The 25,687-nt window shown below is 39.1% G+C and overlaps 1 protein-coding gene across 2 annotated transcripts; it reads left to right on the top strand.

The window, feature by feature from the left end:
- Window positions 1–247: 247 nt before the first annotated feature.
- ZNF367 (zinc finger protein 367) lies at window positions 248–23,769 on the top strand. Of its 2 annotated transcripts, none has more exons than XM_082697274.1 (5): window positions 248–1,029; window positions 14,661–14,811; window positions 17,332–17,451; window positions 18,600–18,738; window positions 21,213–23,769. In XM_082697274.1, exons 1-5 carry the CDS (start codon window positions 625–627, stop codon window positions 21,433–21,435), a joined length of 1,038 nt encoding a protein of 345 aa, XP_082553400.1. In that variant the 5' UTR covers window positions 248–624; the 3' UTR covers window positions 21,436–23,769. The 2 variants fall into 2 exon arrangements, with proteins under 2 accessions (XP_082553400.1, XP_082553401.1); XM_082697275.1 differs by lacking the exon at window positions 248–1,029 and adding an exon at window positions 10,246–10,361.
- The last annotated feature ends 1,918 nt before the right edge of the window (window positions 23,770–25,687 follow it).

The following is a 25,687-nucleotide window of genomic DNA, read 5'->3' as shown; positions in this document are numbered from 1 at the left end:
CGGGTGTGTCTGGGCGATTGCCGTTGTCGCGCGCTCCCCGCGAGTTTTCGAACGCAGTTGGCCCTCGAGGCAGAAAAAAATATAAGAACGGCGACCAATGGCGTGGCAGAAAGGACCCGCGCGCAGGCTCGGCTCCGCCTCCCTCGACTGGAAAGAAGTCCAGGCCCGGCCATTGGCTCGCGCGACCTGTCACTCGCCGCTGCGGCCACCGGGCAGGGGCCTCGCGGTGATTGGTTCCGCCCAGGCGCGAAATGTAACGCGGGAAAAGCCGAACCAGTGACCCAGGCGGCAGGTTGTTATTTTCGGGGGCTCGGCGCAGCACGTCCTGCTTTCCTGTCACCGAAAGGCAGGCCGCCCGCAGCTTCCCGCCGCTGCAGTTGCGTTGGGGAGTACAAAGAGCCGAGGGCGGCCTGACCCAGGGTTGGGGTCTGGCGCTGGCCACCGAGGGCCGGCCAAGCCGCGCCGCTCCTTCGCTGGCAGCCGCGCAAGAGGATTCCGGGAAACGTCCGCCAGCCATGAGCCGGCGGGACTGAGCGCCGGCGACTCGGAAGCAGCGCGGCAGAGCCGAGCGAAGGGCCAGACCGGGGCTCAGGGAGTGCGGCTGCCGGAGCTGCTGATCGGGCGATGATCCGGGGCATGGAGGGGCCGATGGCGGACAACCCGCCGCAGCCGCCGCCCGTCATCTTCTGCCACGACTCCCCAAAGCGGGTGCTGGTGTCGGTCATCAGGACGACCCCGATCAAGCCCACGTGCGGCGGCGGGGGGGAGCCGGAGCCGCCGCCGCCGCTCATCCCCACCAGCCCCGGCTTCAGCGACTTCATGGTGTATCCGTGGCGCTGGGGCGAGAACGCGCACAATGTGACGCTCAGCCCCGGGGCCGCGGGGGGCGCCTCCTCGGCCGCCCTGCCCGCAGCCGCGGAGCACCCGGGGCTCCGAGGCCGGGGCGCGCCCCCGCCCGCAGCCTCCGCCGCCGCTTCGGGAGGTGAGGATGAGGAGGAAGCGAGCAGCCCAGACAGCGGCCACCTCAAGGTGAGCGGCGCGGGCGGCCGGGCGGGGCGCGGGGCAGCCAGGGCCCGTTAACGGCGCGGCCAGGGAGCCGGCGGCGGACGCGGCGGGTGGGGCGGGGCCGAGTTTAAAACGTGAGGTCGCTCCGGCCGTGGCGGGGGCGGAGGCGGGTGACAGGACGCTTACGTCACTGCCGCGCGCCAAAATCGGGTCCCCGCGGGGGGAGGCGGGGCAGCGGTCACGTGACGCGAGCGGAGGGGAGGCGGGCTGACCCGAGGCCCCTCAGCAGCAGGTGCAGTGAGCTGCCGCTCAGTCTGGGGTCGCCGAGCAGGCAGGTCTTCTGTTGTACCAACGCTCGTTTGACCGCTGAGTCCTGTCTGGCTGGAGAAGGATTGGAGGGGCTGCGAGCCTTCAGCTGTTCCTGTAGGTGCAGCAAGGGAGGGATTTGCTTAGATTCGGCTGCATCAGCGCAGATACCCCGGCCTTACTAAAGATGCCCTGCAGAGATGGCCGAAGAGCGAGAAGGGGCTTAAGGGAATCTTCAGCAGAAGTTGGGCATTCTCTGCCGTTCGTTCATCCAGCGTACTGCTTGGCTATTGTTGAGAGCACCCAGTGGACTGGGACGCTATTGTCCTTAACCCGGAATTGCCCGCACTCTCACGCTGTTTAGAGCTGGGAAAGATGTGACTACCTGGTTCTGGTTCAAGTCTGTACTTTACGGATCAGGCAACTAAGCATTAGAGGGATTGGTGAAGGGACCTCCCCAAGGTCGTACAGCTAGGTAGTGGGAGAGCTGGGACTATGGTCGAGTGTTTGTGGCTCCTGATCCTGAAGCATGTATTCAAAGTGCTTCTCTGCTGAAATATAGTTATCTCTATAGACCGTGACCTCCTAGAGGAAGGGAATCGTTTTCTCTGGAAGACTGTTGAACTTTAATAATGCACATTCTAAATACTGAATAAAAGTGTTTGGTAAACTTGTGTAATGAATGAATTGTGCAAATATAAGATTAATATTCACGTTCTATTTGTTAAATGGCTGTGTCAGAAAAGTAGTTGACTACAGATAAATCAGTGGATAAGTGCCTATATTGGTAAAAATTGTATCTATAAATTGAAACAGGTTTACTTGCAGTAGCAAAGATTTTGAAACTCCATGTGTTTTGAGCCCTGAGGAAATTGATATGTGTTACTAGCGGCATAATGTGAAAGAACTACAAAGTTATTAAACTGTTCTTTGACACCCTTTCAGCTCTTGAAGGGCACTTCAGTAGAAATTTGAAACAAATTTGAAAGAACAAGCAGTGTACTTTTAGTTCTAACAGAGCTGAGTTAGTTTGTGAAGGAAATAATCACTGTTGCTGTCACTAGGTAGCAAGATGGCTTAGTAAGATTGCTGGGTAGTCTAGATATTTTTCTGTGTTGAGATATTTAGCTTTTTAAAAAATTAGGTTTTATCATTAAGAACCATAAAAGCATACATGCACAAATAATTGTGGAAGATTTTGCATTTACTATTTTACAAATAATAATAATAATAATTAATTTTGGATTATATATAATAGATGAATGAAATTTATAAGTATGTTCTTTTTGGCCTAAAAAACTTAATTTCATACACCTTGCATAAAAGTTGCTCACACACTGCATGGGTTTGAATTTTAATTCTTTGTTGTCTGCCTCTTCTCAGAGGTAAAATATACCAGAAATTCAAAAAGTCTGGTTTATATTTCACCTTTTTTCTCCTCATAGTCATATTTCAGAATTACTGGATAAATTGATTTTAACTTGTTCTTTAGTTAATACAAGAAATTGAGCTACAGCTCTAAAATTTCATTCATTTAGCTTTCCCTTCTTGAGGGGAAAGGTGTGGTATATACCTTTATTTAAGGATGTTAACCAGTTTCATTTGTGATCAGCACACTCTAAAGATAGAGAGTTCCATCCTACTTTACTTTGTTTTGTTTCTCTAAACTAGTTGTAGTTCTTTATCTCTACATGCATCATGGGTGAATGGTGCTGTCTGAATTTTTATTTTATGGAAAGATGGGTGACCAGTAACCTGTTTTCTCCTAGCCCCTTCTCTCATATACAGGTTAGAGGCGATAACAGCTGTGAGTTTAAGGACAACATTTGTGTTTATTTATTGTCCATTTGTTGCCACTGCTCCTAGGGGAGGTGTTAACATCTGAGAGCCTCACAACCAAGTGTGAGCTCTTGCTTGCTCTCGTTTGTTCCTGCTCTACACTGCCTCCCCTGCCTGTGGGGAGAATATCCGTCATCCACCAACTTATTTAGGCCCCTCATCGAAAGTTTGCTTAGCACTGTTGGTGTATAATTATTAGCACTATCTTCTCTTTATTTGTAGAATTCCAGGAGGGGAGGGAAGGGAGCAAGTCTAATTTCTCTCTGCCATAGGTTATTTCCAAGCCTTTGCACCTTGTACCCTCTACTCAGACTAAGTTCAGAAGGTTACTATTTCATTGTGGGACCTGTGTAGTTCGGCTTCTCTGTGCATAGCCTCAGATACCATTCACTTTTCAGGACTTGACAGCTGCCTATCCCACCAACTCCTTCGGTCCCCTGTACACCGCACATAGTCTTACAAATAGCAGATTCATACAGATAATTTTGGTCAGCACCATGTTAAACATATTAATATAGTAGCTATCATTTTTTGCCTGGCATAGCAAACTGCTGGGCTCTGTATTGTGTTTTGAATTCTTTAATTATCTTTTTTACCATATGAACTTGGAGGAATTAGAGAAGAGAGTCCCCAAGATTAAATTTAGTTAACATCTTATGGTAAGTGGCAGAACTGATTGGAACCTTCCAAAGCCCTTGTTCTCAATCCCTATGTGATATTGTTCCTGTATATATCATGAGTGAATTGGCTTTAGGGGTTTATTCTTTTTTTTTTTTTTATCAAGCTGATGAAAGCAGACTTAAGAAGTACACACTATTTACACCTATTGTATCTCAACTGAAATGCTTTATGAGGGTACACAAAATACAGCAGACAAATGAAAATTAAGACTCAGAAAGTTGTGCAGATAGGACAAGGTGGGGAATAGAATGAGGAAGCAGATATAAAAGTCAAAAGGTATTTGGATCTAACCTGAATTTGAAGGGGAAAGTGATCAATTAACATTTTTTTCATTTTCTTGTCAAGGTATATATGCCTTCCTGTGAGACCTGTTTTTCTTTTCCTTCTAGGTTGCATTTGTACATTTTATTTGAATTTTACTTTGTATAAAAATGTGTCAAAGACTTTTAGTTTTTCCATCGTCACATGAATACCCAGTTAGAATATAACTTTTTCTAAAATCTCAGTAAATGTGTATGTTATTCTAAGTGGCTTGAGAAATGACCCAAATTTTATTAAATAACTTTTTAAAGATAGTTATTGACGTTGAAAACTCAAAACATTTATCATGTATTATTTCAGAAAACACTTTGAAAACCACTAATCTACCTTCCAGTGGTACTGAAGTTCTGTCTTAAAAATTAAATTTACCTAAGTATGCCAATATTTTTGGCAATTTAATTATTTTGCTTCTTTCTAGTAGCTTATTTCACAGGAGTTGCCACATAATAAATAAAATGTGTTGCATTAAAAAATTTTTTTTCATGTATTTGTCAGAGAGTGAGAGAGAGAGGAAGAGTGGGCCCAAGCAGGGGAAGCAGCAGGCTGATGCAGGACTCGATGCAGGTCTCGATCCAAGGACTGTGGGATCATGACCTGAGCAGAAGGCGAATGCTTAACCAACTGAGCCACCCAGGCATCCCTGTGTTGCATTTCTTGTTAGCTTTACTTTGTTTTATGAACCATCAAGCAGTCCTGACAAGATTAGTCTATTAGACTATAGGTATACTTGATTGCTGATGAGTTAGTTAACACTCTGTTTTTGTTAAAATGTACGTAGAAACATGGTTTTATTGCTAAGGCCAAAATGAAAAGGACCTTCTCTAACACAGCTCATTTTTGTATGTATAGTTAGAAGATGCTCTTTAATCATTTATTTAGGGCGTCAGATGATTACTTGCCTTACTAAATTTTCTCAGTTGAAATGATACACTCAGTGAAGCCTTACCTGTATATGGCTAGGATGTTGTATTATACTGTATTTTTTTTTTTAAGCTCTCTATTTCTCAATGCAAATACATGATTTGAGCTGGGAAGCAGTCAAATTGTTAACTTTTAAAATACTCAATGCCCCCCCCCCCCATTAAACATGCTTGAAAAAATATATTTTAACTAGGAACAGAAAACAGTAATGGATAATCTAAAAATTTTGATATTAAACAGTCAGTTATTTCTAAGTATAATAGAGGCAACAGTATGTTTTTATGTATTTAAAAATACTGGAAAGGGTGCCTGGGTAGTTCAGGTGGTTTATCATCAGGCTCTTGGTTTCAGCTCAGGTCATGATCTCATGGTCACGAGATCGAGCCCCATGTTGGCTCCACGCTCTGTGAGGAATCTGCTTAGGTTTCTTTCCCTCTTCCCTTCCCTGCTGTTTCTCTCCCCTCTCAAGAAAATAAATAAAATCTTTAAAAAAAAAATACTGGGAAAAGATCTTTCATAGCACAGGAGTTGTACCACTAAGGTTTTTTAAAAATTAAAGTATAATTAACATACAGTATTATAGTTTCAGGTGTGCACTATAATGATTCAACAGTTATGTACATTTCTCATTGCTCATCAAGATAAGTGCAGTCTTAATCCCTTTTATCTCTTTCACCCATCCTATCTACCTCCCCTCTGGCAAGCATGAGTTTGTTCTCTATTATTTAAGAATCTGTTTCATAACAGTTTCATAAATTTCACATATGCGTGAAATGGTATGGTATTTGTCTTTCTCTCATTTATTTCATATAACATTATGCCCTCTGGGTCCATCCGTGTTGTAGCAGATGGCAAGATTTCATTCTTTTTAATGGCTGAGTAATGTTCCTCTGTGTGTGTGTGTGTGTGTGTGTGTGTGTGTGTGTGTGTGTATAAACCATCTTTATCTATTCAACTATGGATAGACACTTGGGTTGCTTCCATATCTTGGCTGTTGTAAATAATGCTGATTGTATGTATCTTTATGAATTAGTGTTTTGTTTTCTTTTGGTAAATATCTTAATAGTGGAATTCTTGGATCAGATAATAATTCTATTTTTAATTTTTTGAGGAACCTCTATACTCTTTTCCACAGTAGCTCCACCAGTTAGCATTCCCACCAGTAGTGTTCCTTTTTTTTCTTCATCCATCCCAACACTTGTTATTTCTTGTCTGTTTGATTTTAGCCATCTGATGAGGGTAAAATGATATCTCATTGTTAGTTTTAATTTGTATTTTCCTGATGAATAGTAATGTTGAGTGTCTTTTCATTTGTCTGTTGGCCATTTGTATGTCTTTAGAAAAATGTCTGATCAGGTCCTCTGCCCATTTTTTTTTTTTAAGATTTTATTTATTTATTTGCCAGAGACAGAGGGAGAGAGAGTGAGCGAGCACAGGCAGACAAAGAGGCAGGCAGAGGCAGAGGGAGAAGCAGGCTCCCTGCCGAGCAAGGAGCCCTATGTGGGACTCGATCCCAGGACCCTGGGATCATGACCTGAGCCGAAGGCAGCTGCTTAACCACCTGAGCCACCCAGGCGTCCCCCTCTGCCCATTTTTAACCAGATTGTTTTTTTGGGTGTTAAGTTTGGGTAGTAACCACTTATTAGATGTATCATTTTTTTTTAAGATTATTTATTTATTTATTTGACAGAGAGAGATTAAAGTAGGCAGAGAGGCAGGCAGAGAGAGAGAGAGGAGGAAGCAGGCTCCCTGCTGAGCAGAGAGCCCGATGTGGGACTCGATCCCAGGACCCTGAGATCATGACCTGAGCCGAAGGCAGTGGCTTAACCCACTGAGCCACCCAGGTGCCCTAGATATTATCATTTTTGATATGTGATGTGATGGCTTTTTAAGGCTTTTACTTACATACATATAATTTCCTTTCACATTTTATTGGCCAAAAGAAGTGATGTGGCCAAGTTGACCTCATTGGTACCTACACAAAGTGTGGAGAGGGGCAGTGAATATTTTTATCTGTTGTAGTACCTTTCCACGTTCCCTTTTTTTCCTTTGATGGCAAAAAACAAAACAAAACCAAAAATAAAATCCACAAAGTTTACCATCTTAATCATTTTTTGGTGTTAACTATATGCACATTGTTGTGTAACAGATCTCAGGAACTTATTAATCTTGTAAAACTGAAACTGTGTATTCATTGAATGAATTTCTTTTTCCCCACGGTCCCTAGCAACCACCATTCTATTTTCTAAGAGTTTGATTAATTAGATACCTTATATAAATGGATCGTATAGAATTTGTGGTGTGTGTGTTTGTAATATCTTCTTTCACTTAGCATGTTGTTTTTAAGGTTCATCAAGTTATAGTGCATTGGCAGGATTCTTTTTTTAAGGCTGAATAATTTTCCATTGTTTTGTATATGCTACCTTTTCTTCATCCATCTTCCAATGGACATTTAGATTGCTTCCATCTGTTGACTGCTATGGAGATAGATTTTAATATCTAAGAATTTTTAAAAAATGACTTATCCTATAAGATAACTCATCCATGTTGAGATTGGCCTTTTCTTTCAAAGTGAAAATTGATTGAATGGAATTTTTCCTGGAGCTTATTGTTATCCATCAAGGTTTTGGCCTATTGTTTGTAAACATTTGGAAGGCTTTAGGTTTTTTATATTGCAGGCAGTAAAAGCATTTTCATTTTGAATGTAGTTGTACATAATCCTTTTATCATTTTTCATAGAACTTGTACATATAAAATTTAACCTAACCTAGGAAATGAGAAAGATTTTTTTCCAAGTGAATGTTTATTTTATTTTATTTTTTTAAAGATTTTATTTATTTATTTGTCATACAGAGAGCACAAGCAGGCAGAGTGGCTGGCAAAGGCAGAGAGAGAAGCAGGCTCCCTGCTGGACAAGGAGCCCAATGCAGGTCTCCATCCCAGGACCCTGGGATCGTGACCTGAGCTGAAGGCAGCGGCCCAACCTACTGAGCCACCCAGACATCCTGTGAATGTTTATTTTAGATTAGTTCTAGATATATGGGAAAGTTAAGATAGTACAGGGTGTTCCCATAAATCACAAACCCTGTTTTCCCATTGCCTATGTCTTACATTAACAGAGAATATGTGTTTCAATTAATGAGCCAGATTGATACATTGTTATTAACTAACATCCATAGTGTATTCAGATTTCCTTAGTTTTTAAGCAAAATTGAAGTGAAATTCATATAACCTAAAATTAACCACTTTAAGGTGTAATTAAGTGACATTTAGTAATTCACAATATTGTGCAACCACCACCTACATATCATGTTTCAAAACATATTCATTACCTCAAAAGAAAGCTCTGTACTCATTAAGCAGTTAGTCCCTATTCCCCACCACAGGCAGTCTCTGGAAACCAATCTGTGTTTTGTCTCTATGTACTTAACTATCCTGGATATTTCATTACATGGAATTATACAATATATGGCTTTTTTGGTCTGGCTTCTTACATTTAGCATATTGTTTTTGAGGTTTAGCTACCCTGTGGCATGTATCATTTCTGTTGAGGAATACCATGCTATTGGCTATGTGTATGTATATGACATTATATCATACTCAAATATTTTTTTCTGTAGTGGCTGAACCACTTTACATTCTCACTAGCAATTTTTGAGGGCTCCAATTCCTCTATCTTTCTGCCAAAAACCACTTTTATTTCCTATTTCTCTTTTTAAGTATAATCTAGTTGGTGTGAAGTAGTAATCTTAACTGTGCTTTTAAAAAAAATAAAAACCTTTTTTTTTTTTTTTTTTTTTTTTTTTTTTGTCAAGCTTTGTTGAGATATAATTGACCTCGTTCATTTTGATTTGTTTTTCCCTAATGATTTTGGGCATCTTTTCATGAGCTTGCTGCCCATTTCTATAACTCTTTTGGAGAAATTCCTATTTAAGATCTTTACCCATTTTTTTAAAAGTTTTATTTATTTATTTTGAGCAGGGGAAGGGCTGAGGGAGAAAATCATAAGCAGCTCCCAGCTGAGTGCAGAGCCTGACATGGGGGTTACTCCTAGCACCCTGAGATCAGGACCTGAGCTGAAATCAAGAGTCCAATGGTTAATTGACAGAGGCACCCCGATCTTCACCCATTTAAAAATTTTTTTTTGTCGTTTTGTTGTTAAATTTTAAGAGTTCTTTATATATCCTAGGTACTAGACCCTTATAAGATATATAATTTGCAAATATTAATCCCCTGTTCTGTAAGGTTGTCTTCTTACTTTCTGGAGAAAGCCCTTTGGTATGCAAATATTTTATAACTTTAAGGCCAGCTTATTTATTCTTTGATGCTTATGTTTTTTTAAAAAAAATTTTATTTATTTATTTGACAGAGAGAGAGATCACAGTAGGCAGAGAGTGGGTAGGGGGGAGCAGGCTCTCTGAGCAGAGAGCCTGATGTGGGGCTTGATCCCAGGACTCTGAGATCATGACCTGAGCCAAAGGCAGAGACTTTATCCACTAAGCCATCCAGGCGCCCCTGATGCTTATGTTTTTTTGTTTTTTTTTTTTTTTGTTTTTTTTAAAAGATTTTATTTATTTATTTGTCAGAGAGACAGGCAGAGCGAGAGAGGGAACACAAGCGGGGGAGTGAGAGAGGGAGAAGGAGGCTTCCTGCGGAGCAAGCAGCCTGATGTGGGGCTCGATCCCAGGACACTGGGACCATGACCTGAGCTGAAGGCAGACGCTGAACGACTGAACCACCCAGGCGCCCCAATGCTTATGTTTTTGATACCATATTTAAGAATCCATTGCTGCATTCAAGCTCATGAACATTAATCCCTGTTTTCTTTGAAGAGTTTGAGAGTTTTAGCACTTACATTTTGGTTCATGATGCACGTTGAGTTAGTTATTTTTAAAGATTGATTTATTTTAGAGAGAGTGCACGTGAGTGGGGGGAGGGGCAAAGGGAGAGAGACTCTTTAAGCAGGAGATCAGGACCTGAGCCAAAACCAAGAGCTGACTGCTCAACTGACTGAGCCACCCAGGTGCCCCGAGTTAATTTTTAAAGTTTATTTATTCATTTAATTAAACTCTGTCCCAGTGTGGGACTCAAACTCATTATCCTGAGATCAAGAGTTGCATGTTCTTCTGACTGAGCCAGCTGGGAACCCCTTGAGTTAATTTTTTTAATATCATGTGAGGTACAGATACAACTTCATTCTTTTGTATGTAGAAGTGCAGTTATCTCAGAATCATTTGTTGAAGAGACAGTTCTTTACCCATTGAATGTTCCTGGCGCCCTTGTTGAAAGTAAGTTTGCCTTAAATGAGGGTTTCTTTCTTGCCTCTCAATTTTCTTTCACTGGTCTATGTGACTTTCCTTTTGCCAGAGCCAGACTGTCTTGATTGTTACTGCTTTGTAGTAAGTTTTGAAATAGGGACATATGTGTCCTTCTACTTTGCTCTTTTTAAATATTGTTTTGGTTATTTGGAGCCTCTTGTAGTTTTATATGAATTGGAGGATCACTTTCTCCATTTCTGAAAAAAAAAAAGGCTTTGGAATTTTAATAGGGATAGTGCTAACTCTGTACATCACTTTGGGTAGTATTGTTACCATCTATTAAGCCCTCCGATCCAAGAACTGTATCCCCTAAGTTTTGATATGTTGTGTTTCTGTTTTCATGTGTGTCAAGGTATTTTCTAATTTCCCTTGTGATTTCTTCTTTGACCCACTGGCTGTTTAGACTGTGTTTAATTTTCACCTATTTGTGAATTTTCCATTTTTCTTTCAGTTTTTTATTTATAGTTTCATTCCATGTTTGTCCCAGAAGATACTGGATGATTTCAGTCTTTTAAAATTTATCAGTACTTGTTCTGTGGGCTAACAAATGGTCTTTCCTGGGGAATATTTCATGTGCACTTGAGAAAAATGCATATTTTGCTGTTTTTATGTGGAGTGTTCTATATATGTGTTAGGTCTAGTTGGCTTAGGGTGTTGTTCAAGTCTTCTGTATCTCTGTTCACCTGTCTAGTCATCCTATCTATTATTAAAAGTGAAAGTCTCCAGTTATTTTGAACTCCTTCTCCTTTAGTTTCTGTCCATTTTTGCTTCATATTTTGGGGGCTCTATTGTTAGGTGAGTGAGTGTTTGCAATTGTTATTTTTTATTGTTTATCCAGCTTTTCTCTCCCTCTCTCGCTTAAAGTAAGTTCTAGGCCCAAGGTAGGGCTTGAACTCACCACCTTGAGATCATGAATTGCATGCTGTACTGAGCCATCCAGGAGCCCCTCCATCCTTTCCCTATTTGTGTTTTTGGATTTAAAGAAGTCTGTTGTAGGCAGCATATAGTTGGATCATTTTTTAAAAAAATCAATTTTGCTAATTTCTACCTTTTAATAGGCAAATTTAAGCTATTTACATTTAAAGTGATTACTGTTAAGGAAGAACTTACTTTTGGTATTTTGTTATTTGTTTTCTATATGTCTTATACCTCTTTGGTTTCTCAATTCCTCTCTTACTGCCTTCTTTGTGTTTATTTCTTTTTATTCTTTGTAGCATACTATTTTCATTCTTGTTTCCTTATTTTTAGGTTTTTTTTTTTTTAAGTGATCACCCTGGGAATTTCAATTAATCTCTTAGACTTAAAACAATCTATTTTGAATTAGTACCACCTCAGCTACAATAGTGTACAAAAACTCTGCTCCTATCCAGCTCTCTCTCTCCCTCTTTGTTATAATTGCAAATTACATCTTCTTATATTATGTTCTCATTAACATGGATTTGTAATTTAAAAAATATGTTTGACATTTGTCTTGTTTTAAAAAGTTTATCTATTTATATATTTAAGCAATCTCTACCCCAGTGTGGGTCTTGAACTCACGACCCTGAGGATTATGAGTCACATGTTCCTCTGATTGAGCTAGTCCGGTGCACCTGGCATTTATTTGTCTTTTAAATTATATAGAAGGAAAAGAGGAGTTATGAACCAAAAATACAAAACTTTTAGCATTTGTGTTTACTTATGTAATTTACCTTACCAAAGTTCTTTATTTCTTTGTATGGCTTTGAGTTTCTCTCTAGTGCCCTTTCATTTCTGCCTGAAGAACTCCCTTTACATTTATTGTATGGTAGGTCTACTAGCCATGAACACTCTCCGCTTATGTTTATCTGATAATGTCTTAATTTCTTTTTCATTTTTCAAGGATAATTTTATTGGATGTAAGATTATTGGTTGACTTTTTTTTCCCTTTCAATACTTTAAACATGTCACCCTACTGCTTTCTATAGTTTCTCCTGAGAAATCAGCTGTTAATCTTAGTGAGGACTCTTTGTACCTGATGAATTGCTTCTCCAGTTTTCGAGATTCTCTGCCTTTTGTCTTTTGACATTTTGACCTAATGGTGGGTGGAGTCCTCTTGAAGGGGATTAGAACTTTTATGAAAAAGACTCCAGAGAGCTCCAATGTGAACACACAGCTGGAGGGTGCCAGCTACAAGTCAGGAAGAGGGCCCTCACCTGTCTACACCAGTGCCTTGATCCTAGCCTTTCCAGTATCCAGAACTGTGAGAAATACATTTCTGCTGTTATAAGTTCCAGATACCCAGTAGTCTTTTGTTTTAGTAGCCCTTGGTTTCCTACAGGTGTCTTGGGTTCTTTCCATTCTTTTCTCTTTCAGTTCCTCAGGCTGGATATTTTCAATTGACCTGTCTTCAAGTTTGCTGATTCTTCCTGACAGTCAAATCTGCCACTCAAATTCTCTAGTGAATTTTTTCCATTCTGTTTATTGTAATTTTTAGCTCCAGAATTTCTGTTTGGTTTCATTTTATAATTTGTTTCTTTTAAAAAAAAAAAGTTTTATTTATTTTAGAGAGAGAGCAAGTGAGCAGGGGAAGGGGCAAAGGGAAAGAATCTCAAGCAGACTCCCTGCTAAATGCAGAACCTGATGTGGGGCCTGATCTCAAGATGGTGAGATCATGACCTGAGCCAAAATCAAGAGTTGGATGCTCAACCGATTGAGTCACCCAGGAGCCCTTTTAATTTGTTTCCTTATTATATTTTCTGTTTGTTGAAAGTGTTCTCCTGTTTTTCCTTTGTCTATCCATGGTTTTCATTACCTCTTTCAGCATATTTAAGACCATAGTTTTTGTCTAGTAAGACCAGTGTTTACTTCCCCATGGTGTGTTTCTATTAATTTCTCCTATGTATGGACCATACGTGTATTTCTTTACATGTTTATTAACGTTTTGTTGAAAATGGGATGTTTTGACTATTGTAATGTGGTGACTCTGGAAAACAGATTCTTCTCCCTCAAAGTTTGTTTTTGTTGTGTCCTGTGGGTTGTAAATATTTGTTTTGTGAATTTTCTAAACTATTTTTGTAAACTCTATTCTTTGTTGTGACTGTTATCTAAATTGCTGTTTCATTAGCTTATAGTCAGCTCAACATTGCTAGAGATTTTCTTGAATGCCTGGAGCCAAAAATTGAAAGGGAAGAAACTCTTGACTTTGCAGAAATGGCTCTGTGTTATAGCTCTCCTTCAGTGCTTAGACTCATTACAACTCTGCCTTAGACTTCATTTCCTTCTTTTGCCTAGCAGAGGATCAGTCAGAGGTGAAAACTTAGGGTCTTATCAGGTCTTTTCTGAGCATGCTTCCTGCCCTAAGTGTGTGGCTTTCTTAATTTTTATCCTTAGGATACCAGGGCAGTTTTCAATGCCCTAATTTCCCAAAGAAACTCTTTCCAGTTTTTCCTCCCAGGCTTTTGATGTGTCCTTTTGTCTCAATTGAAATCTTTTGCCCCAGGGGACAACAAGTTATTATTGACCTTATAAGGTTTTTGTTTTTTTGTTTTTGTTTTTCAGTCATGCATATTCTTTTTTTTTTTTTTAAGATTTTATTTATTTATTTGACAGGCAGAGATCACAAGTAGGCAGAGAGGCAGGCAGAAGGGACAGGGGAAACAGGCTCCCCGCTGAGCGGAGAGCCAGATGGAGGGCTCCATCCCAGGACCCTGAGATTATGACCTGAGCCAAAGGCAGAGGCTTTAACCCACTGAGCCACCCAGGTGCCTCAACCTTATAAGGTTTTTGAGCAATGCTCTCTGTTTAACTGCTTTTCTGACCTAAGAGAGTTCTATATTAGGTAAAGCAAAGACAAAAGACTTTGTGTCGGTTCTTTAAGTAGCTGTCAGGTCAAGACAGACAAACCAAATACTTTTAGAATCAGGTCTGCTTTACTTTCCCTGTAGCCAGGGACTAAGTTCTCATATTGAGAATGAAGGCTCTTTAAGCCTACTGTGGACCCCAGGGAGAGGCAAGGGCAAGCAGTAAAAATGCTACAAAGTTTTCCTACTGTTTCACGTTGCGTGCTTCTCGATTCAGTGTTGATTGAGTTGCTGTAAATCTCTAACTATTTTCTGGAGTTGTGATAAAGGTGATTTTGACAGTTTGTTCGATTTTTCAGTGATCTGTGGTGGGACGGGGCTTTAGAACTACCTACTCTACCATTTTCACTGATGTCACTCAACAATTTTAAAAGTGATTTATTGTGATATTTTACTTTAATGAATGGATCCAGGAAATTACATTAATGTTTATACAAATTGTTAATAGGATGGAATCCGACGTGGCAGACCCAGAGCAGATACTGTCCGGGATCTAATAAATGAAGGAGAGCATTCATCCAGCAGAATCCGTTGTAACATCTGTAATAGGGTGTTTCCACGGGAGAAATCGCTCCAGGCTCACAAAAGGACTCACACAGGTAAGTTAAGTAAAAGTAATACTTAAAGCTGATTTGATGTTTGGGCCTATTAGTATTTTAGTTACCTTACATTTCCTTATTGTGAAGTTTTTTCAAACAGGCATTGTATAGTCCATTTCTTTTTTGGTAGGAAGAAATGGTTTTCTCAACACTGATACCATGTGATTTCTAAAGGTATCATGGTAATTAATCTAGTGGTCATAGGAATGTTACTGCTAAATTTAGTTCTGTCATTCTACCTACCTGAATTTTACTTGATAGGCCCTTTAGTTGTCTATATAATTGTTAAAACTGACTTGTAGGCCAAATACTAAAACACCATGTGTCAAGTGTCTAGCAGAATTTCTAGAATCTTCAGTGTGCCATCAGAATGTTTGGCCTAGCCATCTAATCTAAGGTGAAATATAATTTTTCAGAATTAAATGTGCTGTAGGTAACTATCCCAGGACTATCACATATCTCTCTTTGTGCCGACACACTGTACTTATATTTTAAATACTGGATAGGAGTCAGGAAATAACAGAGAGGGCCCTTGTTTTTTCCATAGAGAAAGTTGGCCCCGGAGAAGGAGGCTTTTGGTTCTAATAATGGCATTTAATAATTTACAGATGAGTTAACTGAGGCACCGAAAAAAGCAATGACCACTGCCTTACAACCTCCCACACCCTTGGGTCTAGGGTAACAGCTGCCAATACAATAGCACATGTGGCTCTTGAGCACTTGAAATTTAGCTAGTCTAATTGAGAGGGGCAGCATGTGTAAAATGTGCTTAATATGAAAAAGAATAAACTTTGATGACTTTGATATTGTTTACATATTGAAATTATAGTATTTCAGATATATTGGGGTAAATAAAATATATTATCAGAATTAATTTTACCTGTTCCTTTTTGCTTTTGTAATGTGGTTACTAGAAGTGGTTCACATTACATTTCCGTTGGGCAGTACTAGTCTAGAGCTTGGGCTTTTAAGGCTTAGTTGCCTTTTTTTTTTTTTCCACTGTGTTTATGGTCACCACCTGGTTTTGCTTTTTGTTTTTGAAAAGATGCATTTTAATAATATGCTAGAATATAGTTTTCTTAGCCAAATCCCTGAAAAAGGGTAAAGTTTTAATTTTGAATTATTTTAAAACTAAGGTGGCCAAGAGGTTTGGACTTTAGGTACAATTCAGTAAAACCATTACTAAATGAAATATCTGGTTTTGAGAATTTGAGAATTTTTCAGATTTTTAAAAATCCAATTAGTCTGAAATATCCCCAAATAACTGGTTCACAGGCCATAGAGTATGTGTTGCTTGTGCATTTAAGGTTCAGGACCCTGTGGCATAATGATAGGACCCCTGAGGCTCAGGCCTGATCAACCTCCAATCTACCATGTGTCACCCCAGTGCTTTCAGTCCTTGGCCTGCTATGCTGTACACGAGAGAACTGAGCCCAAGATCTGCATGGTATGGCCAAGCGCCAGTATGTAAACAGTTTGTAAGAGACTTTTCTCTTACTATCTTAAATAACTCCCTGTATCTTGTGTTTTATTAATTTGTGTTTAACTATCATAATCATTTACTACATTTCTAAATAATGAGACACTAGGGAGGACTTGTTAGTGTTCTTTGGATCATTTGGGAAGGACCAGTGCATAATTGTTAATCAAAGAAATATTAAAAAAAAGTAAGTTTAATTATGGTTGAACAAGATTTTCAAGCTACTTTTTCAAGCCTAGCACTGTGTTGTATGTATGAATTGCAATGGAGTACAAAGTCGTACACATCTTTGTATCAGGAGAGTGCCGGGATACATAAACAACAGTGGATACTAAGTTTGCGAAGGGAAACATAGTTCAGTTATTTGGAGGTGACAGGGAGGTAGGAGGAAAGTCACTGAGAGCCTACAGCACTGAAAAGACTTGAATGGGCAGAGAAGATTGGATTTTCAAGTAGAATGAGATGACGAACAGCCTTATGGAATGAACGAATGTCAGGAGTGAAGTAAAGATAAACTCAGCCCTCTAACCCAGTAGCTATAGTGCAGTTATTAGGGGACCACTGAAAGTCAGCAGATCATTTTCACTTGTTCAGGGAGTGCATTAGGGTTTGCAGTGATTTAGGGGGTAGTTCATATGATAAAAGCAAGTGTGTTCCATGGCATGCCCTCCAGAAGTGATGTGCAAGTAGTAGAGGTCCACTAGGGTTCCTTCCGGGTGGGAGGGCTAAGCAGGTGTGGGAGACGTAGGGATTTGGATCATGGGGAGAAAAATGACCAGATAAGCCAAAGATAACCTCAGGACTTTCCATGTGGGAACCTAAAAGCTCAAGGTCCAAGGACATTCTTTCTGTGCTTCCCTGTGGAAAGCTGCTTGGTAGCATGGAAGTGCTGCTGTTAGCATTAACCCTTGCAGCTTTGTAGAGGCTGTGACAGGTTTGGTTGTTGTTTGGAGTCATGACCTATACAGAGGTTGAGTGTCTGTCCCTTTCTCATCTCACTTTATTGTCTCAGAAATAATACATGATATTTGTCTACTTAGGTGAGAGACCCTATCTGTGTGACTATCCAGACTGTGGAAAAGCCTTTGTTCAAAGTGGACAGCTCAAAACACATCAGCGTCTTCACACCGGAGAGAAACCTTTTGTTTGTTCAGAAAATGGTATGGTGTTAAGAGTAAGGTTTATGTAATAACTGGTTTTGAGTTAAAAGTGAAATTATCTTTTACTTGAGGTTTTTTTAGGAGGAGAGATTTTGATTAAATTTTATAAAACATCATAAGCTCTCTTTCTAAATTGTGTTCCATGCTCATTTTCTGGGAAATGATTGATTTGTAAATAAAATACTCTTTTTAGATGAAAATCTTCAAGGCCAGTTAAAAACAGTGTATTCAGGGGGCACCTGGCTGACTCGGTCAGCAGAGCATGTGACTCTTGCTCTTGGCTTTGGGAGTTTGAGCCCCATGATGGGCAGAGAGATTACTTAAAAAAATAATATTATATTCAGTTAGAGGTGGTAGAAAGATCTATAAAAGTAAATACAGGCTTTATGGTAGGGTTTTATTTTGGTTTTAAACTTTGTAACTATTAAATTGAAGGAAGCACATCATTGTCTAAATTTTCAATAAAGGGGGAGGTTTTACCACTTTAGTACCACTGTTAGTAATTTCTTACCACTTTTCGTAAGTGATTTTCTAAATCATATCACAATTTCTTTTTTTTTTTTTTTAAAGATTTTTATTTATTTGTTTGACAGAGAGATAGACAGTACAAGTAGAAAGCGTGGCAGGCAGAAGGAGAGGGAGAAAGCAGGCTCTCGCCACAGAGCGGGGAGCTGGATGCGGGGCTCAATCCCAGGACCCCGAGATCATGACCTGAGCCGAAGTTAGAGGCTTTAACCCACTGAGCCACCCAGCTGCCCTTGAGTGTTTGTTTTCAAAATTCGTTTATTGCCAAAAAGCTGAGAGGCACGGCTTCCTCAGCTAAAATAAAGCTCAATACAGCTTTATTCATCTTTTGGAATGTTTCCTTACAATAGATTCCAAGAAGGGAATTCTTAAGTCAGAGGTTTTGACCATTTTTGTTAATAAATCACTTTCTGGTGAGGTTGATGGATTTATGTTGCCATGACTAAGAGGTGAAGGAATTGCTTCCCCGTAGGGTGGTTTTTCTTTTTTTCCCCTCCTTCAAGTTATAGAATGCTAAATCCCATGGTCTTAATTTACTTTTCTTGGATACCAGGGAAACTGAACATTTTCCATGTTTGCTGGATGTCCCGATTCTGATTAGTGTTTCCCTCTATGTTTTGAAGGCTGCCTAAGCAGATTCACCCATGCAAACCGCCACTGTCCGAAGCACCCTTATGCCAGGCTGAAACGGGAGGAGCCCACAGACGCTCTCAGTAAGCACCAGGCTGTGGACAACCAGGCTGCCGCCGAGTGGTTGGCCAAGTAAGGTTCTCTCTGCACTCCACTGCAGAATACCGCCTAGCACATGGGTTGATGGGGGGAGCTTCGACAGTTCTCTCATTTTAAATAAGTTGCTTTTGTACACATTTTATAAAGTAACGTGAAATAGTGCTTTATTTCCTTAAACTGCAGAATTGCTAGGAGGGGCACGAGGATCTGGTGTGTGATAGACAACAAATAGATGATACTAATTAGTCTGAGTGCCCAGCCCACAATTTATTATAAAAGCAAGAATTTTCTTCATTTTCTAAGAATGTTTTATGTGTATTGTATTCCACAGTGCAGCCTGTCTTCCTTTTCTTTGTATCACATATGTGCTGATTATTACTGGGATACAGGCTAGAGGTTCTTCTAAAGTAAAGTTCTACAAAGCTTAATATTAAGCACCCAGCTTAATATTTTTTTGAATGGCAACAAGGGGACAGTATAAAAAAAAATTTCTCCAAAGGTATTTTGATTTGAGAAGTCGTTTTTTGTGTACAAACCAGCATGAGCTGTTTGGAACCCTCCTACTTCTTCAGATTCCTCTGCACTTAGGATAAAGTCTGGAATCCCTCTGCGGTAGCTCTGCCTTCCCCTGGCAATGCACCTGTCCTCAGCTACGTTGGCCTCCTGTGTGTCAGCACCACTCACACTGTGGCTCCCAGGCCTCTGCTGCGGGCTCCCTCTGCCCAGAATGCTGCTTTCCTCTTCATTTAGCCACTCTGCTCTTTCTTCTTTTCTTACTGGGGTCAGACATCGCTTCAGGAAGTTCTTCCCTAACCCGCTCACTAACCCCAAGAACAAACAAGGTTAGACCAACTTAATAGAAGCTTTTACAACACACTGTGTTTTCTCTTTCAACACCTTCATCACACATTTATTTGTTCAGTGTCTATCCTCCCTGCTGGACCACAAGCTCCACTTGGGGAAGCATTACCTTTGTCTTATTTACTGCATCACTTCCTCCCTCCTTCCTCCTGCCTGACTTCTGCTGCCCCATTAACTCTAATTTTGTCCAAGTCAGAAACCTCTTGGTCATTTTGCCTTTATCCTTCTCCCATCTACTCAGCGACAGACTGATGGATTCTACTCAGTGTAAAGTCTAAACCCTTTATTATGGCATTTGAAGTCCTTGATTGCCTGGTCCCTGCCAACCTTGCTAAGCTTCTTTGCTGTTCTCTGTTCCTAGTTGTCCTTCAAGTCATACTGAACTGTTTGCATGTCTTTTTTTATGCCTTGAGTATTGACCACATTTTTCCAGTTTGAGATATCTGGATTTTGTGTGTATGATTTTAAAAACAGTTTTGAGGTACCATTGACGCATGATAGATTGTATACATTTAAAGTGTACAATTTGATATGTTTTGACATATGTGTACACCTGCAAAACCATCATCACAGTCAAGATGGTGAACATATCGGTCACTTCCAAAAGTTCCCTCATGCCTCTTTGTAATTCATCACTCCTGCTCTTCTCTGCTTTCTTGCTCTTCAGACAACAGTGATCTGCTTTCTGTTACTGTATTCTAGTTTGCATTTTCTAAATTTTTATACATATGGAGTCATACAGTATGTACTTCTGTTATCTGGCTTCTTTTACTCAATGTAATTATTTTGGAATTCATCCACGTTGTGGACTGTATCTGTAGTTCATTTTTTTTTTTTTCAGTTTAGTGTTTTTTTTTTTTTTTTTCCCTTGAAGTATAGTTGGCACTCATTGTTACATTAGTTTCAGGTGTACAACATAGTGATTCGACAAGTCTATGCATTATGTTTGCTGTATTACAAATAAAGCTGTGTAAATATACAAGTCTTTGTATGGGACATTTTTGTATGAGTGCTATTGTTCTTTAAATATACCTTTCTTCACTTACTTCAAGGTGGAACATTTTTTCTATTTTTTCTAGGGAATTAATCAGTCAGCTATGTAATAGAAAAATGGTGATGTCTCTTAAATTTTTGAATTAGTTCTATGTGTTATAGATACTAATCTATCATATTCTGTGGGTTTCAAGTTTCTCATACTTACCTCTGGCAGAAGTCACCATCCCTCTGTGAATAGGATAAATAGGTTTCTAATGATTAGTCTACTTTTTTTTAAAGTTTATTTCTTTATTGAGGTACAAGTGACAAATAATATGTGCTCTATATTGTGTATTTTACGGTAATCCACTTCACATATGATCTTAAAGGCAGCTATCCTTTTTTGGCAAAAACCCATGACTAGGGAATGGAGTAGAAGACCCAGAACTGCCCATTTTTGATTTTTGGAAATCTGAGCAAGTCCCTCAGTTTTTGAGGGAACTTTGAACTTTTCCCTCTATAATGGGAAATACATGTAGTATGTGTGAAATTCCTTTATAGCCTTATAAACTAAAACACAGAAAATAATACTGTGGTAAAGAATCAAAAGAAAAATAAACATTTGAAAAGGTTGTGTAGACATACAGCTAATGTGCATGCATTTCATATAGGTATTGGGAAACGAGAGAGCAGCGTGCCCCCACCCTGAAAGGAAAGCTCGTTCAGAAGGCCGATCAGGAGCAGCAAGACCCTCTCGAGTACCTTCAGTCTGATGAGGAGGACGACGAGAAGCGTGGTGCCCAGCGCCGGCTGCAGGAGCAGCGGGAGCGCCTGCACGGCGCCCTTGCTCTCATAGAGCTCGCCAACCTGACTGGAGCGCCACTCCGCCAGTAGCCTGAACACTGACTCTTCCACTGTACAAAAGTACTGCCCAGCGTACTTAAAAAGTAGATCCTTGGGCATAAGCTAAGCACCTTATTTGCTTATCATAGGCTGCTATTCTGTAGAAATTTATGAAGAATGTCATCGCCCCATAATATGGGGTGAGAGAGAATTGCACTTTTTTTTATATGGTAATGGATTTGTTGTAAAGTTTAAAGTATTTTGTAAATATGGGACTTCTAGTACAGGGTAGAAAAGGATATATTGTGGGAAGCTAGATTTTGCAAGTTTAATGCATTCATTGGAAGCAGTTCTCACAGGAAGCACTTTCTGAATAAGACACTTGTATGAAAAAACAGAATGGTACATGTAGCCAAAGAACGTTGAAATAGATTATTTATAAGATCATTTTTAACGATGTATATTAGTATGTTTAACAATACTGTAAACACTGAAGCAAGCCAGAAAGTATAAGATATGTGTGTAAGATATGTATTTTTAAATTGCAAAATAGTGTGCCTAATGAAAAGTGGAAAACTGACTATTTTGGAAGACATTCTAAGTTATGGACTTTGGAAGAAGAGATTTTTGAGGATCTTGGTGAGATGCACGGTAGTTAAGAATTTTCGGAATTGGAGTCTTATCAGTCTTATTCTATCTTTCTGAGGCTTTACAATTCACTATGATATTTAGGTTTGAAAAGCACTTGGCATCCCTATTATGTTAACTTGGGAACTTTTGCACATTGCATGTTTCTCATTTGCTGAAATTGAGTGATTAATCTTGCAAAGTCTAGATAACTTGGTAATTGTTTTTTTTTTTTTTAATTTTTTTAATATTATGGGCCCTGTAATGAGATTTGGCACTTGGATTTTATTAATAAAAGGGACATCTACAGGGTGGTTCTGTAGTGAAGTTTTAGATCTTTTGTTAGCAAACACTAAATTTTAATTGTACTGCTTGTTTAGAATTATTAGCAAATGGAAGCCTCCTATTTATATTTTCAGTGCATAAAGCCACCTTCTTGCTTTACTTCAGAATAACATGCCAAGCTATTTTGTGTTCACTAAATTTAGTTATCAGTTAAACACTGCAGAAAATAGTAGCTACTCAAATAACTAGGTTTACTGGAATAGTTTCAACTGCAAGTGTGTTAACTTGTGTGGTGGTTTTAAGCCATTTTTCCAAATGGATGAAGTTTTTAAATACCACTTTATGTACTGAAGCATAAACAGAAAAATTAAGACCTGAGCAGTTCACCTCCTTTATGTATAGGCATAAACCTCCATCATTTAAGCATTTGTTTACGCAGAAACTAAATGACATGCATAGCATGGTAATTTGATAGATTGCTTAATTGGAGTAAACGTCAGAGTAATAGAGGGAAATAAGGGCTCTCCAGCGCCATTTTTTTTTCTTTTTTGAAGTAGTAGCCTATGGATGTAGTTTAAACATTATCTAAAATGTAGGCTTCTTTATCCAAAAATTCCAGTGTGTTGCAGTACACAGGTAGTTTGAAATACGTAGCCGTGGGGAAGGGGTGGTATGTAAATGTCTTGGAAAGAAGCAAAAGTGTGAAAGATGATAGTAACAAATAATGTGTATGAATGAGGACATACTTTAAAAATGTAATTCCTCTGTACAGTAAATTACAAATCTTGAGGGATTTTTTTTTTGTAATAAGAGAATTTATATTTGTAATGGTCTAAGAATTTTGTTTGTAATCTGGTATATAGCATTTTAACTTGGAGCACTTATAAGCACAGTAAGAGAGACTGTAGCATCGGAATTTTCATGGGTTAGGTTTCAGCATTTTCTCTAGAATTTTTTCTCAAATATAACTTAAATGAACTATGAAAAGCAACACTCATCAGTCTTGGGAAATTTAAAATTTGATGAACTTACCTAAAGATGAAAGGGCAGTAAACTTGTATTAAAAAATACAAATACTTCCCAATTCATGAATAATAAAATTTAAGGCCTTCAAAAGTAAGAGGTTTTGTTTGTTTGTTTTTCTGGTCAGCTTTTGTCAACTATAATAGTTATATTCACAAACATTTTTTATTTGTATAATTGGAAGTTTAAGAAATTATAACTACTTACTATAGAAATATTTAAAATGTTCTTTTTTGATATAAGCTATATACTTGGACAAAATACATTGGCATCTAAAATTTGAGGTGTGTTAAGACTGCTTTTTGTTTTAAAAATGTGGTTTACATTCAAATTTTTGAAGTGTTTTATGCTTCATATGGCTCAGTTGTAGTTTGGCAGAGGTAACAGCATAAGAATAAACATGCTGTAATTTTAAAAGATGCTTTGAATAAAAATTTATTTTAATTTACAGTTTAAAGTACATTTTCATTCTTGAACCCTTTATGCTTTGTCTTCCTATCAACAGTATGATGACCATAATATAAAAAAGTTAAAAAAGTAGAAACATCATCTACAATCCTATATCCTCCCATATTCTTATTTGGTGTGTTTTATATTTCATTTCCAGTCTCCTTTTAGGCATCTGCTTAGCATAGTGAAATCATAGTATGAATTGCTTTTTCCTACTTTAAAATTATAGCCTTTTAGAGTGTACATATTAATTTAACTTCCTCATTTGGTTCATTGTTAACAGTGTTAAAAATACACTGGTAGGGATCAGCTCCATTCTAGGCCTTACGGTAAGGGTGATCCGGGACTGGGATTTTATTTCACTTATATTCAGGATGTGTTGAGTGTGGTCACCTCCCTGAGAAGCCACTTAGGGGCCTGTTTACTTTCTATAGAGTCAAGCAAGTTGGTTTAATTTTGTCATAAGTTATCTTTAGTTATATACTTGCAATAGGCAAGGTTCAGCTTGTCTAGGCTTTAAGCAAAAGAATTTCACACGCAACTCTTCAGTGTGAGTTGTGATTTAAACAGAGTTAGGATGAGATTTGGACAGTCACTTCAGATCCTGGACGTATGTGTATTGTAGAAGCAAATTAAATGGAAATATGATTAAAGCTGTTACTAGAAGTGAGTTTACTGTTTTGCAGCCAAAACTTATTTGGAGACTCACTGGAAACTAAATTGATCTTTTTAAAGGAAATTATCCAAAATGACATTAAGTTCAGAGATTTTGTTTCAGCTGGAATATGATTTTATATTCTATTTCATTGCATCCATTTATTTTTAAGGAGGCTCCATGCTGGGCAGGGCTTGAACTCAAGACTGAGATCAAGACCTGAGCTGAGATCAAGAATCACCTGCTGAACCGACAGAGGCACCCAGGCACCCCGTTTTGTTTTGTTTTTCAAAAATTTTATTTATTTATTTGACAGAGATCACAAGTAGGCAGAGAGGCAGGCAGAGAGAGAGAGAGGAGGAAGCAGGCTCCCTGTCGAGCAGAGAGCCCGATGTGGCCCTCCATCCCAGGACTCTGAAGACAGAGCCTTTAACCCACCAAGCCCCCCAGGCGTCCCCCAGGCGCCCCGTTTTCTATTTTAAAATGGTCTCAATGTGTGTTTGTTTTTTTTTATTTTGGGTAATGTGGACTCTTACTTCCTGCCTTTTTTTAAAAGATTTTATTTATTTATTTATTTATTTGAGAAAGAGACAATGAAAGAGAGCATGAGAGAGGAGAAGGTCAGAGAGAGAAGCAGACTCCCCGTGGAGCTGAGCTGGGAGCCGGAAGCGGGACTCGATTGGGGAACTCCAGGATCATGACCTGAGCCAAAGGCAGTCGTCCAACCAACTGAGCCACCCAGGCGTCCTACTTCCTTCCTTTCTTAGAACTAGTTATTTGTTACAAGTTCTGCTTTGGTTCTTGTAAGTGCTGAAAATGTTCATGGTTTTTCAGTGCTTACAACAGAAAAACAATTGTATGTCATCAACAGTTGGTGCAAACATTTTTTCATTTGAAATTTTTAGCTTTTCTAAAAAGCTAAAATTTCAGGTTTTTTAAGTTGATTATTGAGAATGAAAATATGGGACACTTATTTGAAAAAATGCTACATCATGTAGAATGTGGTCCAAGTAGGCAGTTTTGGGAGGCTCTCCTTCAAGGAACAACAAACACTGAAGAAGGTTGCTATTCACTTAGGAAAGCAGTGGGTCCTGAAGTTAAGGAGGGAACCAAGCCATAGAGCAGCTAGAGGCAAGAAAATACTTGAGACTTGGCACCCGCCTCAACCCCTGTTACTCCTACATATTTACTGGAGAGAAATGAACACAGACGTTCACACAAGAACTTGTACATTAAGGTTCATGGAAACATTTTGTAAAAAAA

Source organism: Mustela nivalis (assembly GCF_964662115.1).
Source record: "Mustela nivalis genome assembly, chromosome: 13".
Classification (NCBI taxonomy): domain Eukaryota; kingdom Metazoa; phylum Chordata; class Mammalia; order Carnivora; family Mustelidae; genus Mustela; species Mustela nivalis.
The sequence above is the reverse complement of the archived record's forward strand: the minus strand, read 5'-3'. Positions and strand labels throughout refer to the sequence as shown.